General features: G+C 38.5%; 2 protein-coding genes, 1 long non-coding RNA gene and 1 pseudogene across 8 annotated transcripts in view; 2 read left to right on the top strand and 2 right to left on the bottom strand.

Annotated features, from left to right (window-relative positions):
- LOC147380179 (uncharacterized) overlaps nucleotides 1-2,496 on the top strand; it is a 35,908-nt gene extending 33,412 nt beyond the window's left edge. Inside the window, exon 2 of the long non-coding RNA XR_015134840.1 lies at nucleotides 2,190-2,496. This is a non-coding gene — a long non-coding RNA (uncharacterized LOC147380179). The remainder of the gene's footprint in view (nucleotides 1-2,189) is intronic.
- LOC147380180 (U4 spliceosomal RNA) lies at nucleotides 795-901 on the bottom strand (annotated as a pseudogene).
- Nucleotides 2,497-5,001: 2,505 nt separating the features above from the next.
- Nucleotides 5,002-11,918, bottom strand: CGGBP1 (CGG triplet repeat binding protein 1). Of its 2 annotated transcripts, none has more exons than XM_086321618.1 (3): nucleotides 11,723-11,918; nucleotides 10,632-11,140; nucleotides 5,002-9,057 (listed from the first exon to the last, which is right to left on the bottom strand). In XM_086321618.1, exons 2-3 carry the CDS (start codon nucleotides 10,652-10,654, stop codon nucleotides 8,535-8,537), a joined length of 546 nt encoding a protein of 181 aa, XP_086177744.1. In that variant the 5' UTR covers nucleotides 10,655-11,140; nucleotides 11,723-11,918; the 3' UTR covers nucleotides 5,002-8,534. The 2 variants fall into 2 exon arrangements, with proteins under 2 accessions (XP_086177744.1, XP_086177751.1); XM_086321625.1 differs by having other exon boundaries at nucleotides 10,936-11,140.
- A 249-nt stretch (nucleotides 11,919-12,167) lies between these two features.
- The window catches only part of ZNF654 (zinc finger protein 654), an 86,369-nt gene continuing 82,279 nt past the window's right edge, over nucleotides 12,168-16,257 (top strand). For all 5 annotated transcript variants that reach the window (XM_086321558.1, XM_086321566.1, XM_086321539.1 and 2 more), the window contains exon 1: nucleotides 12,168-12,424. Coding sequence is in view for 3 of the 5 variants with exons in the window: in XM_086321566.1 (XP_086177692.1) it covers nucleotides 12,236-12,424 (189 nt within the window). In the remaining 2 variants the exon portion in view is untranslated. The remainder of the gene's footprint in view (nucleotides 12,425-16,257) is intronic.

Raw genomic sequence — 16,257 nt, 5'->3', positions numbered from 1 at the left:
CTCTCCTCTTTCACTTTCATTAAAAGGCTCTTTAGTTTTTCGCTTTCTGCCATGAGGGTGGTGTCATCTGCATATCTGAGATTATTGATATTTCTCCTGGCAATCTTGATTCCAGCTTGTGCTTCATCCGGCCCATCATTTCGCATGTTGTACCCTGCATATAAGTGAAATAAGCTGGATGAGAATATACAGCCTTGATGTACTCCTTTTCTAATTTGGAACCAGTCTGTTTTTCAGTGCCCCTTTATAACTGTTGCTTCTTGACCTGCAGAGAGATTTCTTAGGAGGCAGGTCAGGTGGTTTGGTATTTCCATCTCTTGAATTTTCCGCAGTTTGTTGTGATCCACACAAAGGCTTTAGTATAGTCAATGAAGCATAAATAGATGTTTTTCTGCAATTCCCTAGCTTTCTTTATGATCCAGCAGATGTTGGCAATTTTTTCTCTCGTTCCTTTGCCTTTTCTAAATCCAGTTTGTACATCTAGAATGTCTCAGTTCACATAGTGCTGAAGCCTAGCTTGAAGGATTTTAAACATTACCTTGCTAGTGTGTGAAACATGGGCAATTGTACAGTAGTTTAAACATTCTTTTGCACTGCCCTTCTTTGGGATTAGAATGAAAACTGACCTTTACCAGTCATGTGGCCGCTGCTGTTTTCCAAACTTGCTTACATATGAGTGCAGCACTCTAACTGCCTCATCTTTTAGGATTTTAAATAGCTCAGCTGGAATTCTGTCACCTTGCGTAGCTTTGTAGTAGTGCTTCTTAAGGCCCACTTGATTGCACAAGCCAGGTACATCTAAAAGTGTGAATTAATGACTACATGGAATCTAGTTTTCAATTAGCAATAATCGCGCCTCGGATAAACCTCATTGGCTACGATACTGCTACTGCGCAAAGCTTACATGGAATCTAGACATGAATTTCCTACTTACAACTCTTATGATCTCACAGTGAGTTGGTAATATTCTGTGTTAGTCAAGGAATAGTTGTGCTATTCTTAAATAGCATAAAAATCCACAAGGGAAGAAGATGAAAAAGCATCAGAGGAGAAAAAGGAAATCAGATAGGAAAGAAAATTTAGGGACTGATGGCCGTTGGTAACAGGGAAAGACTGTATCTTATTTGTTTTGTGTTACTATTATACTAAGTATTGGGTTGGCCACAATGTTTGTTCCATGAATGTGGAAAAATGTGAAGAAACATAGTGGCCAACCCAACAGTAAAGAAACTACTGTTGTGCTATGGGGGTAAGCAAGGAGATGTTAGGTCATCCCCTAGTAGAAAAAGAGTATTCAGAAAAATGTTCATTCCACAATAGCAACCTTCATGGAGAGGAACAGAATTAAATTACCAATGATTATCAGACATGGAGTTCCAGTCCTGATATAGTGCTGGTTTTCTGAAGTAGGATATTAAGGTGTTACATAGAGAAACTACCCAATGATATTTTATGACATTCATCTTATTATCCTTACCTGACAGATTAGGAAATACCTACAGGGTTTTAGCAGTTTAATATTAGATTTATATTTGTCATAGTTATTATTGAAACATTGTGTAGTAGTCCTTATAACTGCTGTAAAAAACTAGAAAATTTAGGCTATTTATAGAATACAGATACTAAAGTCATAATTTTGAAACTGATTCCCCATTACATACTTAGAAATGCATAACTTGGGGAAAAGAAAATGACTTTACTTTGTAAATATACAACTAAATTTTATGAAGGTAAATTTTAAAGAATTTAAAATGATGTATAAAAATATTTGTTCATCTATTAAAATTTTTTAGTAATCTCCTTAATAAGGTAGATGAATTATGTGATATTGCTACTCTTTACAGTTTGGATATAACTGTTATGGTAGCATGTTTCAATGAAGTCTACTATTTATTCTGTGTGTGTGACACAGATAACATGTGCTTGTTTTAAGTCAACATACAAGAGTGTGTAAAACAAGGTAAATATTGCCCCAGCCCCATTCAATACCACCACTTTTTAGTAATCTTAATCTGAATCATCTGGTGTATGTTTGTTTTTTTTTTACCACATAAAAACATATTGTGCTTTGCATAACATTGTTTTTCTCCTCCAAAATCCACTTTGTATTTATATGTGCGTGTGCGTGTGTGTGTGTGTATACATATATATAAATTTAACATTGTGTCTCTTTTAATCTATTCTTTTAGATCACTCGAATAGTGTCATGATGGTGGGCTGCCATCTGTGGGGTCGCACAGAGTTGGACATGACTGAAGCAACTTAGCAGCAGCAGCAGCCAGTACTGCTGGATTCATAGCACTTGCAGTTTTTTTTATGATTATAATATTAAAATGAACTTTTAACGTGTATCTTTATACATTTGCTATTTTCTGTCTGATATATTCATAAAAGTGGAATTTGTTAGATTAAAAGGAATGCATAAAATTATTATTACTACTGAATAGGTACTAAATGAGCATAGTAAGAAAAAAATAAAGTCACTGTGTTCTATTACATATTGATTCCTTGTATGCTTAAACAGACAAGATTGTAGAATCTGTCATCTGATATATGCATCAACTCAGGAGGTTGGATCATAATCATCATTAGTGTCTAATCGATGAAGTACACCAGTGACTATCTTGACATCCAGTATTCAATGACACTTGATTTATCATGGGCATTGCAGGAAAATGTGGCAGGTTCTTATATTACAGGCATTTATATTGGTTGGTCCCATTGTTGAATAGGGCTTCCTTGGTGGTTCAGATGGTAAAGAATCTGCCTGCAATGCAGAAGACCCTGGTTCTATCCCAGGTTTGGGAATATCTCCTGGAGAAGGGAATGGCAACCCACTCTAGTGTATTCTGGCCTGGAGAATTCCATGGACCGAGGAGCCTGGTGAGCCACAGTCAATGGGGTCACAAAGAGACATGACTGAGTAACTCACACTTTCACTTTCACTGTTGAACAGATTTTAATATAGAAATTCATAGTTTATGGATAAAACACACTACCAGATTTTCAAAGGATATGAAGACAATTTAATTTGAGAATTTTCATTTTTATTGCTTCTGTACAAAATAAGACTGGGACAATCAAGATAAAATCAATGATAAGTGTTTTGTTGGTAATTTACTAGTCTTACAAGGAATTGGTTAAAGAGGTTGGCTAGAAAAGACATTCGCTCTTCCACTCTTCTGCCCCCATCGCTGTGTTGTGGCAAAAAATCTTCATTTTCTCTCATGTATCCCCAGTGGCTAGAGTAGCTTCAAGCACACGATAAGAACTAAGTACTAGTTGATTGCATATTACTCATGTTTAACCAAGAACTTGAAGCCATGAACTTTTATGATTCCAATCAAGAGTGCGCCAAGCATTCATCCTAAGTAGTATGCATATAAAACAAGTGAAATCAAGTAACATGATGGAAGTCATGCCATACGTATAAAATGCATCACAAGTCCTGTTCTATTTGCTAGTTTTAATCTTCACTGGGCTAGGTTAGCTAGTCTGATCCCAGGAACATTTTTGCATCATGAGATACCATATTATAGGTGCATGCTGCTGCTGCTGCTGCTGAGTCACTTCAGTCATGTTCAACTCTGTGTGACCCCATAGATGACAGCCCACCAGGCTCCCCCGTCCCTCGGATTCTCCAGGCAAGAACACTGGAGTGGGTTGCCATTTCCTCCTCCAATGCATGAAAGTGAAAAGTGAAAGTGAAGTCGCCCAGTCGTGTCTGACTCTTAGCAACCCCATGGACTGCAGCCTACCAGGCTCCTCCATCCATGGGATTTTCCAGGCTAGAGTACTGGAGTGGGTTACCATTGCCTTCTCCGTTATAGGTGCATAATACAACTCAATTTACACAGAAAAGGAACTATTATGAAACTCAAAAGCAGATACATTCAATTGGTTTACATTTAATAAAGGTTATGATGAGATTCTTTAGGCAAAATGAAGATAAGTCTCTGATGGTTTGGAGATACTAAACTGGAAACAAGAGTATTGACAAATTTCTTAAGGCCCTACCTACCATTTTGACTTCAGAAAAAAAAACAAGTCAATTACTTTATAAATTCACTGAAAAGTCGAAGTCGCTCAGTCGTGTCTGACTCTTTGCAACCCCATGGACTATATAGCCTGTTAGGCTCCTCCATCCATGGGATTTTCCAGGCAATACTAGAGTGAATTGCCATTTCCTTCTCCAGGTGATCTTCCCAACCCAGGGATGGAACCCGGGTCTCTCGCATTGCAAGCAGACTCTTTACCAACTGAGCTGCCAGGGAATCACCAAAAATATAAATTCATTAATATTTTACAAATAGCAGTAAATAGGACTATTTGCCCTCAAAACTATGTAAAATAAGACAGTTTCCACTTCTATACATTTTCCTCCAGTGCTGAATGAGGATATAGCAAATCTTTCAAAATCCCACTAAAACTTATGAGATGCAAATTAGGACCTTGTCTTCCATTGTTAGTAGTTCTAAAGGTAGAAAATTATAGTATGTTTCCAATTAAAAGTACTGATTAAGTGTATTTAAATATTACCTATATAATTTTAGGGGAAAGGGGCTATCTGTAGCTATGATGTGAATTTGATTTGACAGAATGTATGCTTTGATACTGGGGGTAAGGACCAATAATCTTTCAGAGATGTAACTAGTAGGAAAATAAATCTATACTCATAAAATTTTATTATCTGTTGGAATTATGAAATATATGCTGCTGTTGCATCGCTTCAGTCGTGTCCGACTCTGTGCGACCCCACAGACGGCAGCCCACCAGGCTCCCCTGTCCCTGGGATTCTCCAGGCAAGAACACTGGAGTGGGTTGCCATCTCCTTCTCCAATGCATGAAAGTGAAAAGTGAAAGTGAAGTCACTCAGTCGTGTCCAACTCTTAGCGACCCCATGGACTGCAGCCCACCAGGCTCCTCCGTCCATGGGATTTTCCAGGCAAGAGTACTGGAGTGGGGCTATTGACCCACAAAACAAAACATGCTTTCAAAAAATTCTGAAATAATTTTTGAAATTTATTTCTAAAAGTCACAGAGACAAAACTTTAAAAGCAACAATTTATAGTAAGTATACATGCATGAGCAAAAAAAATAAGCAAGGGAATACACAAATGAACATAGTAAAATTTTAATGAATACAGTATTCTGGATATAAGTAGAATACCACTACGTAAGAACTGTATTTACCTCAGAAATCTATGGTAGTATGGATTGAGATAAACCAGGCTTAGGATAGTCACTTCACTATTCACATTTTAATCAGGGCGGACTAGAAGCCAAAACATTTTAGGCTAAGATTTTCAATTAAATTATAGAATGAATTTTCTATTTAATAAACATGTTTGAAAGTGATCTGTACTCATTTAAAGGCAGCTGGGGCAAGTCAAACCACAGAGAGCCCTTACAAAGACTAAGCACCAAATGACAAATTGTGGCTTTTGTTTTGGGCCACCTTACAGTTTTTTAAAATGTATTTTCCATTAACATTTACATACAGATTCTTTTCAGGCAAAAGATCTGACTGTGGAACTTTCTGCTTGAAGATCTTGCCAACTGTCACTTACAATAGTTTTTAAGCAATGAATACTTCTGAACAATCCCAAGCCGATACTTAATTGGTTAGTTTTAAGATGCAGAACTTTAAAGTATTTTGGTCCCTGAAAAGTCATTAGGGCCAAATGCCTTAACTGGAAGTAGCATTTGTTTAAAATAAAAGAAGTCTTACTCAAAGATGATAATGAATAAAATAACTATTTAGGCTCCAATACGCAATCTTTCTAAATTTTCACCCTGTAATAAATGATTATAATGTCTTTCAGGCTTGCTATATGCCCCGGAGAATCAAAAGAAACCAATAAGGAATTTAACATTTCAACAAGTTAGGAACTATTTACTGTAAGCATATAGTGAAATTCTGGAAGACATACTACCATACTTTGAGAAAACGCTATTTTAACAGGTAAGCATGTGTTGAAGGCAGTTTATAAACGAAACATAACAAATCTTATCTTTATGCATACAACTTATAAAATAGAAAAAAATGTGCTATTTTTTTCCAATAGTATAGCATCACACTAACACTATAGTTAAGATTGAAAGCGTCTGTACACATGTCCACTACACGCCACTGCAGCATATGCCTCTTAGATATTCTGTTTGTTATCCAACGTATGCCAACCATGGTTTCACAGATTTGTACCAGTTTGAGCAGGCTAACACAATCATTCTGCCTTATCTATTTAACTATGAAGTAAAGTTAACCAGTTTCAGGGAACGAAAAATTTCACAATCAGTAAAGAAACATATTAAACCTCCACAACAGGATGGAAAACGCTTCTAAGGACATGATATAATCCTAACAGGAGGATAGATTATGCCTCTAGATATAGTGAATGTGTGAAAAGTTAGGAGCCTGGAGAAATACATCAAACTATAGGGGACCTAAATGACTACCAAATTAGGTTTAACTACTAAATACTCGAATGTGAACTACTGGTGTTTTTCTGGTACATCCTCCAGTTTACTGCTGAGGACTACTCAGAGCTGTTCTGCCACTACGTGTTTGCTGTCAGTGCAAACTAGCATCTACATAGGGAGCTGTCTGATTCATGAGTCTTGAAAAAATCAGAATGATTGTTTATCTAACCTTATCTTTGTATTCCAAAAAGAACACTATAAAACTCAATTATTTTCCTAGCTTTGTAGATCTTGTACCATCTTAGATAATTCAAATCAAACATGGTTGCCTGCAAACCTTTTATTAGAGGAAGTAAAAACAAAGTACATTTTGGTTATGTTTTGCTGCTGGTCTCCTCTTGCATGTGCTTTATCAAGGAGAGCACTATTCTGGGCATTAATTGTGCTACTTTAACGTAACTGAACATGAGAAAATCTGGTAGCTCAAATTTTGACAAGTGATTTTTTTTTTTGGTGGCAGGCTTGTTTAAAAACAACCAAAAAACCTCACATAAATCTAAAATCAGATGGGCACTTTGACAATCCAAACTAGGAACTTAAATCTACCAAAAAAGATATAGAAAGCTGTTTCTGAAAAACATCTTTTTCTTACTCACTTTGGCTTTTTTAAAATGAAGATTTGCGGTAAAATGATCTCAAGGATAGCTCCCTCTACATCACATAGGGCATCAATTATCAGTGCTTTAATAGAAATATATTTTATAAACCCTTTTAACTTGAATGTTTTCAAAGAATTTAAGACTTTTTTCTTAAAGCTCTAGTCCAAGTTTTCCGCTGTTCAATTTTTAAAAAATATATTTTGGGTATCCAACAAAGATGACAACTGGGCTAAGCTACTTTAATAACCTTACAGGATAGTGAAGTTCAGATAGAGCTCATTTCCTGAACATGGTTGACCTTTAACAGAACTGATTTATTTCCTCACCCAAACAGTTATGCAGGATACTGCCAGATCGCCACTACAAAAAAACCTTGCCAGTATTTCTAGACAATGGTTTATCATCTATGTTTAAAAACCTTGTACCACCAGAGGCAAAGCACATAGAAGTGAAAGTAAGTACACTTATTTCTAGTCTATTTATCTAAACTTTTATAAAATCATATGGAAAATTAACGCATAAAAAGTAATCTCCTTATTATCTGATTTGTCAGCCAAAAAGTAATTGCTAATTCTCTGTAAAAACAGGAAACTCAATCATAGAACATCTACTTGTTTAAATTAAAATGCCAATCTTGAAGTTTTTTAATACCATGACATAAAAAAAGAAGTCTGCAAATTAAGGATGACACTTGAAATGAAAGCTATGTTTCAAAAATCTGTTTATAGTTAGAGACTAAAATCGTATCACTGCAAAATTCCCAGTGGCTTTGGCACTGCCAGTAAGATTTCAGTCTTTTGGTCACTTGAAGCTGCTACTAAATACAACAAGAAGCCTTAAAAAAAAAAAGGGGGGAAAAAGACAGTGAGGAACTGAAGGATAGTTAAGGTAACTATATCATATACAAGTAAAGCACAGTCTGCAATAAACAGTCTTTTTCTGCTAGGAATCTGAAGATGTAAGAATAGTTTCCCACCCTCCCTTCTTTTTTGAGGATCCTCTAATTAGGGAAATAATTTCTTTAAGTTACTGTGAGTGGTATTGCCTGGCAGCAGCTTCAATTTCCTAAGCTAGTCGTCAATCCAAGTAATTAAGTAATCTCACAAGGAATAATTATACATGGCAACAGGGTAAAAAAGCAGGGCAGTTCTTCCATGCACAAACATTTCAGGAGAAAAACCATCAATTTTAAAGATAACCATCAGGTTCCAGGTATCCTAGCACACTCTAAACCCTAAGTTTTGCTTTACACCATTGGTGACTAAAATTAACAATACATTTTGCAGTGAGTTTTTTTTTTAATTTTTTGCCTGCAACTGTATATACATTGCAAAACTATTCTGCATCACATGATTTAAAATGAAATAAATATAAAAATGAACCACACAATCAACACATAACTTTTAATACTCCACATTATTTATCTTGATCACAATGGTGGTAACCTCCTTGTCAACAATCTTGTGAGTTAAGGAGCTGATTCTCATTCTCGTATCCATCAGGCAGGTATGCTCTCCTCAGTTGGTCTGACTTGGGTATGGAGCCTCCATTCTTCACATGGCGAGACAGGAAAGCACGGACTGCTGGATGATCAGCCTTCTCAAGTGGGATATTGGCTTCCAGGCACATTTTCACAAAGTCCTGGATAACACTGACTTTCTCTGTTTGCGCAGTACTGTTGCACTGAAGCGATGCAGTTAGAGGCCTCTGCTTCTTTCTCACATTCTGCTCTTCAAATTCTGCCTTCCTCTTGGTATGAGTCTTTGACTTGAGGTGGTCACTAATGGCAGACTTGCGAACATGATTCAGAACCACATTGCAAGAAGTGCAGAAGAGCTTTCCTCCATCTTCGTGCAGCTCACCTCCAAACTCAGTGACTCGATCCAGGGGGGTCACATACAAAGCAGTCTTAGAACGGTTTCGAGCAGGTGGTGCTGTTACTACAAATCGTTCCATTCTGACTTTGAATGGGGTTCTTTTAAGACAAGAGAAACAAAGATAAGCGTTATAACACTTCATGCAGGAAGCAAAAATAAAAGGTAGGTTTAAACATTTTAAGATTAAAAGCTTCAGAAAATATAATTCAAATTATTATTAATAGACTTGTCTATTAAGTTTTAACTTACCTGAAATATGTTAAGGGAAGGGAAAACCAGAGCAAATTACTAGTAACAACTAAGTCCATTCCTTGATTTTGATGACATTAAATTCTAACCATTAAAAAAGAACTCCAACTATCATAGATGTCACTATCCTTTAGAAAAATCTAACCACAGGTCTACATTAATGGTATCAATTGTATGAATCTGAGCTAATTTAGATGTGTGTTCAATTTTAAAAGAACTTTGTTCCTGTCACAATTCTGGAACGACAGATTTTAGGAAAACAACTGCAAGGAATTATGTACAAAATTTATTCAAACAGGTGAGCCATTAAGCTGGTATAATTCTATATGGAGATGAATATAATTTCTAAAGTTGTTCTGAGAATAAAGAAAGTAAAAGTCAAGAAAGGACACAGGCCAAATGTGATTAAAAGCAGCAACAATGACATTAAATTTTACAGTCAAAATATAGAGCTCAAATTAGTCTAATGTATATACACCTCTACTAAGACACCTTTCCAAAAAGTGATAGTCAAGCTATGCAAAGTAGCTTTTCTAACACTTTTGTTTACATCAAAGAGTAATGTTTACATTTGCTAATATTTCATTTATTAACTATTAAGTTAGACCAAAACTAATAACTTAACACAGTATCTCATACATGATGGATGCTCAATCACAATTTGTTTGATATGGGATAATAAGTGATCATTTTCACAAATATTTAACTCAGAAACAACTTAATAATTTCTCAATTTATCCCAACAACAGATTTTTCTGATCATTGCCAAAATCATAAGGTTATGGCCACTGAAATCTTGAGATAACAAAGGTTGTAAATGATAACCATTTGTTGGATTAAACTCTTAAATTAGTCCAGATAAAAGAAACTGAAGTGAATTTCATAGATTTCAGGACGGAATTCTGTTCCGTTTAAATAAACTAGAGAAAAATTCCCAGGTGTGTTCTGAAGAACTATGCTTTATAAGCATAATAAAAAACATTGGAGTATTCCATTAATCTATGCTACAGAATTCATAGCTGATTAACATGAAATATCTCAAAAGAATTTATGTATTAGACACCTGTGGACATAACCTCAGAGAACTCAACATTTCCCAGTATTCTTGGAAAGTTTAGGCTGTAATAGGTTTAATTTTTTTTTCCAATAAAAATCTGTTAACCCAAGGCTTTCATGTGTCAAATATTATTTAGGATATAGGTTTTCAACTGCAGAAGACAATTCCTGCGTACTTAACAGTGAATTACCACTACACATATTTGTACTTTATGGTATGTGTTGTAGAATCTTATACCAAGTCAGTCCCAATTATAATGAATGGTTCCAACCTCTTTATGGAAAACATTACATATTTGTGACTAGTGATGCTTAAATCATTCTATGTTTAAAGTCTATCTTTGGATTTCAAACTGTGAACAATTACCTGTTCGTTATTCTCTGAAGCATAAAACACGCAATCACTTGTGTTCATATGAAAGGCCTATTCATTACAAAATCTTATAAGTTTTTTAGTACATTTGTGTTACTGCAGAGGCAAGTATCTACCCAGTAGAGGTTGCTCGAGTTTACAGAACCGAAGAACAAAAGTGTTTACCATAGAAGTAAAGATATTTTAAACGAGGAAGTTAAAAAGTTAAGGCCAGTAATTGGCCAACAAAAGAAAAGAAGCAAATCATTTACTGGATAAAAATAAAACTCATCAGAAGTTTTCAAGTTTAAATGTTTACCGGATGAGTTTCCAGTTTTTTTCGTCTTGATACCTAGCAGTGAAGGGTCTCCAGCGCAAAACCAAAGACGCATTAAATCCTGGCACTTTCCGTTTGTTCAAACCCGGATATGCCTTCAAATCAGTTTTTCAACAAGTGGTGATGGGGAAACAGTTTCTGGGCTTGCACCCTATTTTCCCTGAGGTGCTGGGAAGTCATGCCTTTACTGTAAAACACGAAAAACAAATGGAAAGAAAAAATGGAGGGGGGGAAGAGTGGATGAAAAAAAACGAAGAACGTCCACAACAGCCACCACGCAGGTGTGTTTAAAATCATCCTAGTTAAGTCCATAAATCCGGATCCCAACGTTTACCCCAGCTCTCCTCAGCCCAGTCCCTCCTCAGTCGTCCGCCCCGATCTGAGCCTCCTCGAGTGCCCCAGCCCCAGGGATTGGGAGGAGGGAAAGGCGGGGCTCGCGACGCTCCCGGCGTCTAGACTCCCTCCTCCCGCGCGGAGCCCAGCACGCCGGCGTCTCACCGCCCCTGCCCGCTAGCTGGGTAGGGCCGAGTCCCAGCTGCCGGCCGTGGGCCCGGGAACTCAACAGCCGAGTTGGCGGCAGTCTCAAGGGAGGAGGCGGCAGGCGCCTGGCGGAGGCGGCCGCTGTCAGGTTTCCCGTCCCCTCCCTCTTCCTCCCGCCGACAACGGCGCCCCGGCCCCGCCCCCGGCTCCCGCTCGGGACGGAAGGCCCCGGGCCCAAAGCCCGCACCAACGGCCGGGCCCACCCTCGGCCTCCCTAGCTTCTCGGTACCGTAGGATCTGGGCCGTCGCTAGGGGAAGTGGACGATACACGGCCGGAAAGGAAAGGAGGAGGAAGAATAGGAGGAGCAATAGGGAGAGGGAGGAGGACCAGCCGCCGCCGCCACCGCCGCCGTCGCCGCCGCTGTTGCACGAACGAGCCCCGCGGCGGCCGCCGTGTCCCCCGCCGCGCCCCGTCCTCCTGTGCCGCCAGTGGCAGAGCTCGTAGGCGGCCCCCAGCAACCGCCGAGCAACATTGACCAACGGACTGCAAGTCTATCAAACAGACGGCAAATTTGACCAATAGTGGTAGAAGGGCGGACATGTGCATGATTGGCGGCTAGCATCCTCCAATGAAAACCGGGGGCGTGGGTGGGCGGAGCCGGAAGTAGAGCCAGCCGAGAGGCCCCTGTCCGGCTGGGGAGGAGAGAAGGGGGAGGGAACTAGAGGAGGAGGAGGAGGTTAGCCGAGGCAGCTACAGCGGCGGCGGCGCAGGGGTTGGTACGCGCTGGGCGGCGAGAGCCTCATGGCGGAGGAAGAGAGCGACCAAGAGGCCGAACGCCTCGGAGAAGAGCTCGTGGCCATTGTGGAGTCCCCGCCAGGCCCAGCCGGGCTTAGAGCTGCGAGCGACGGCAGAGGCGGCGCTGGCGGCGGCAGCTGCGGTGGTGGCGGCGTCGGGATCAGCAGTCGGGATTACTGCCGACGCTTCTGTCAGGTGAGGCGCCCGTCGACCGCCCGCCCGGACTTGTCAGCGGTCCTGGGCCTCCCTGCCTCTCCTGCTCTTCTCGTCTCCGAATCTGGGCTGTGTCCGGCGCTCGCGCCACCGGCGCAGCGAGGAGCGTTGAGGATGAAGCTCCCCCCTCCACCTATCCGGCTTGGGGTGGGGGTTGGGGGGCGGGGAGCGGGTTCGGGATGACCCGCGCAGGTTTAGGGTTGCGGAGAAAGTGAGAGTTTGTCCCGGGTGGAGGGGTTGTACCGGAGGGTCAGCCGGCAGGAAAGCTCTTTACTGACATGCCTCCCCTGCCCCAGACAGACCCCTTTCTGCCCGAGGGTCCCGCCTTTCTTGTGTTTCCTATCCTGTTTCTTGTCACCTCATTTGGAGTCTCTGGCAACATATCTTGCCTTCCCTTCTCCGCCCCTTGCCCCCCGTATTCTCCCCTTTTTCGGATATGGAAGGCGTGCCATCTCTCTACCGCCCCCTCTCCTGTCATCGCCACCCCTCCCCCTCTGCTAGGGTCTCCTGTCATCCCCTCACGAGATCCCGCTGGGCTAGTTCTCCAGTTGGCTTAGGCGCTGACCCACAGTGATTTAGTTACTTTTTTGGAAGGTGGGGCTAAGGCCATGGGATTGTCATCTTTCCTTTTCTTACTCCTTTCCCCGATACACACAAGCTCTTTTCTAATAAACTGCTAATAGAGAAAGTAGCTTTCCTGAAACTATTGCTCTGGTTACATCACCACCACCCCCTCTTCCTTTAAATTATAGTGTATTTTATTTAGCCTGTGAAAAAAAACAACAAAACAGTGTCTGAACAGTGACAGTAAATTACTTACTTGGTCGACAGCCACAACGATTTGATGTATTTAGAACGTTTAAGCATAATCAAATATTAAAGTACCATATTTGTGCAGGGGTAGAATTTATGTAACGTATACATTTACATCTGCATATATTTATAGTTTAACATTTTGTTCTCTTTCATAGCACTATTATTTTGCAAACTCTTGGGAAAAAATTTAATTGCTCCTTTTCCATCTCATTCCTTTGTTTATTATCTTGGATGTATAGGATTCAAATCTTGGTTCCACTACTAGCTGTGTTATCTTAAACAGATTACTTAACCTCTTTGTGCCTTAGTTTCTTTACCTTCAAATCCGGATAGTAATTAAACGAGTGAATATGTGAAATCCTTTGGATCCTTTACATATTAAAGTTAGCCATTAATTTCATTCTGGTAGCAAGTAAGAAATAAAGCTAAGCAGAAAGGAGCATCATGTTTGCTGAAATTTGATTTTATGTCTTTCCAAGCATTGAGAGATTGCTTAGAAAAAAGGGTGGGGTTGACATTTTCAGGGAGATTTCATCCCCTTCTTCTCCAAAATAGATAAGTTTGTTTGATGGTGGAAATTGTCTTGTTATACGGGATATGTGAGTTTTCTTTGGCATTGCTCTCTATTTAGCAACTTTCTTAAAAAAAATTTTTTTTTTGTATTGGCATTCAGAATTTAAAGGTTGTATCTTTACAGAGCTTGTCCTCTATATTTTACATGTAGAAACCATGTTTTCAGTAGATTATTTACCTGTAGGAGTTTTAAACGGCTGTAAAATTGTTACAATTGATCTTTTTAATAGCATCACAGACAGAAAGTATCTTTATCTATATTTTGCTTTTTATATCATTAATGAGCATCTTGGCTTTGGTTACATTTAGCTTTGTAAATTTATTTGCTGTAGAATGCAAAATTTAGTTTGAGGGCCAGAACATTTTTGGAGAACTTTTAATTACTTTCCTTCTATTTCTTGAAACTAACTTTAAGAACAAATGAATAAATTTAGCTTGTGAAATACAGTGTCTGAATAGTGACAGTAAATTATTTTAAGAACAAAAGAAGTTGACTATTTTATAAAACCCCACTACATCCTAAAATATCCAAGGAAATAAAAGTAAACAGGAAGAGCTTTATATTGCTAAATTATGAGTGTTATACTGACATACTTTCATGTTACCAACTTTTACCTGAAATCTCATAACATATTTTATAATACTCTACATTACCAAAAGATCTCTTCTTAGGGTTCCTATCCTGGTTCCACCTTGGAGGTGAGCTTTGTGAAGTACTTTTTTGTGTTAAAACTTTAAGATGGAATAAAAGATTACCTGAATTAAGTTGCATTTTAAGACTGATTTAATAGAATTCTAGTATTTGCTAGTAAGGGAATACAGTGTAATTCCTAAAGATTGTTTATTTTTAAATATTTGGTTTCCTAATATTCGCTAAGGGTAACTTGCCTTCATTAGTAAATTACTAGTTGTGAGTAATCCATAAAATGGATAACACGTACTTGAGTTGGTGACAGTTAACTCAATACATGAATTAAACACACAGCCTTGTAAAGTTGAGAAGAAAGGCTCTAATTTTTCTTCCTCCTATTAGAGAGAAATATGAATCAAAATTTCTTGGCAGTTAGTTGTGTGGGTGAAAGGAGAGGAAGGAACACTTCTTTTCAAGAATAGTTTTGTGTCTTACCACAGGGAAGAGTAAAACAGAAGACTGTAGATAATAAAAGTGAAAAATTATGCATGCATTCAATGCATTTGATGATAAACTTTCTATTTGAGAAACAATACTAGTAATTTTAAATCTCAAACTAAGGGGATAATCGCTTAGCCTATAACTGATTTTTGAGATGTTGGATTTGGGAGACTGAAAATGTTCATTTCCAGTTGCATTGGAATTGGCCCTTAGCTGATATTTAATTTGAGGATGAAAGGAAGAGAAATGTAATTTTTATTGAGGGCCTACTAACTCTTAAGGCCTTCATATAGGTCTTGTTACGCAAGTTACATTGTTGAAATTGAGGCCTGAGCAACTTAATTTGTCAGGTGAACAAGCTGGGATTTTTGGACCCAACCTTCGATTTTTTCTGAACTATAGATTGAAATTACAAATGAATCCTCAAATAATTATAAAGTGACTTTTATTTTTTTTTGGTCAAGTTGTACAAGAGAGAAGAAAAACTTACTGAAGAACTCAGGGAATAATGGATGGAAAATTTTTAAGGTATTCTTTCATTATGCCACAGTATAAAAAATATTCCAAGTAACAGTTAATTATCTCCGATTTCTTAGGGGCTGTGAACATTTCCCCCATACCTGAAGGCTGTGGTAATTCAACTTAATTTTGTTGCTAGATACATTGAAAATTTTTATCACAAATTATAAATTAAGTAAGTTAAAGATACCCTTCTTAGTTCAGTGCTAGAATGGATATAGTGAATGATATATAAGTATTTCTGAAAGCACTTCAATATGTTGATTAAAATAGACTTTAAAATCCTTTCTTATTATAGTGGGGTTAAATAGCCATCCCATGAGGATGTCATAAGTATAAAATGAGAGAATGAACATGAGGTTCTCAGTACTATACCTAGCACACAGATAGGCTTAAATAGATAGAGGCTATTAATATTTCTCACATGTGAAGTCCTCTGAAGGTTTAAGAGGAACATTAGAGATAATCTAATCTGTAGGTCACTTAAAGTTTGTATCCTGCAGTAAACCTGAGAGGGAATTTAGAAATGTTGCAATTCTAAATTGTTAATTAACTAGAAAAGCCAAATGTTCCTAATGAAGCACTAACTGATTTGCAAAAATGACTATATTGTTTTTCAGATTTTATTTCTTGTAGCAGACATTGGGCAACATCTAGAGCTATTTGTGATTGTCTTACTTGGGGGCTTGCTATTGGCATCTAATGCGAAGAGGCCAGAGATTCTGAGCATCTTGCAATGTACCGGGCAGCTCTAACAGCAAAGAATTATCTGGTT

The sequence above is a fragment of the Bos grunniens genome, chromosome 1, assembly GCF_055505025.1.
Source record: "Bos grunniens cultivar Pamir isolate PY7600 chromosome 1, Bosgru_T2T1.0, whole genome shotgun sequence".
NCBI classification, from domain to species: Eukaryota; Metazoa; Chordata; class Mammalia; order Artiodactyla; family Bovidae; genus Bos; species Bos grunniens.
The sequence above is the reverse complement of the archived record's forward strand: the minus strand, read 5'-3'. Positions and strand labels throughout refer to the sequence as shown.

Coding starts and splice junctions, on each gene's coding strand:
- CGGBP1 (XM_086321618.1), bottom strand. CDS start 10,654: ATGCTTCAGAGAATAACGAACAG. Junction 9,058..10,631: donor CTTCAGAGAATAACGAACAG/GTAATTGTTCAC, acceptor TTGTCTTAAAAG/AACCCCATTCAAAGTCAGAA.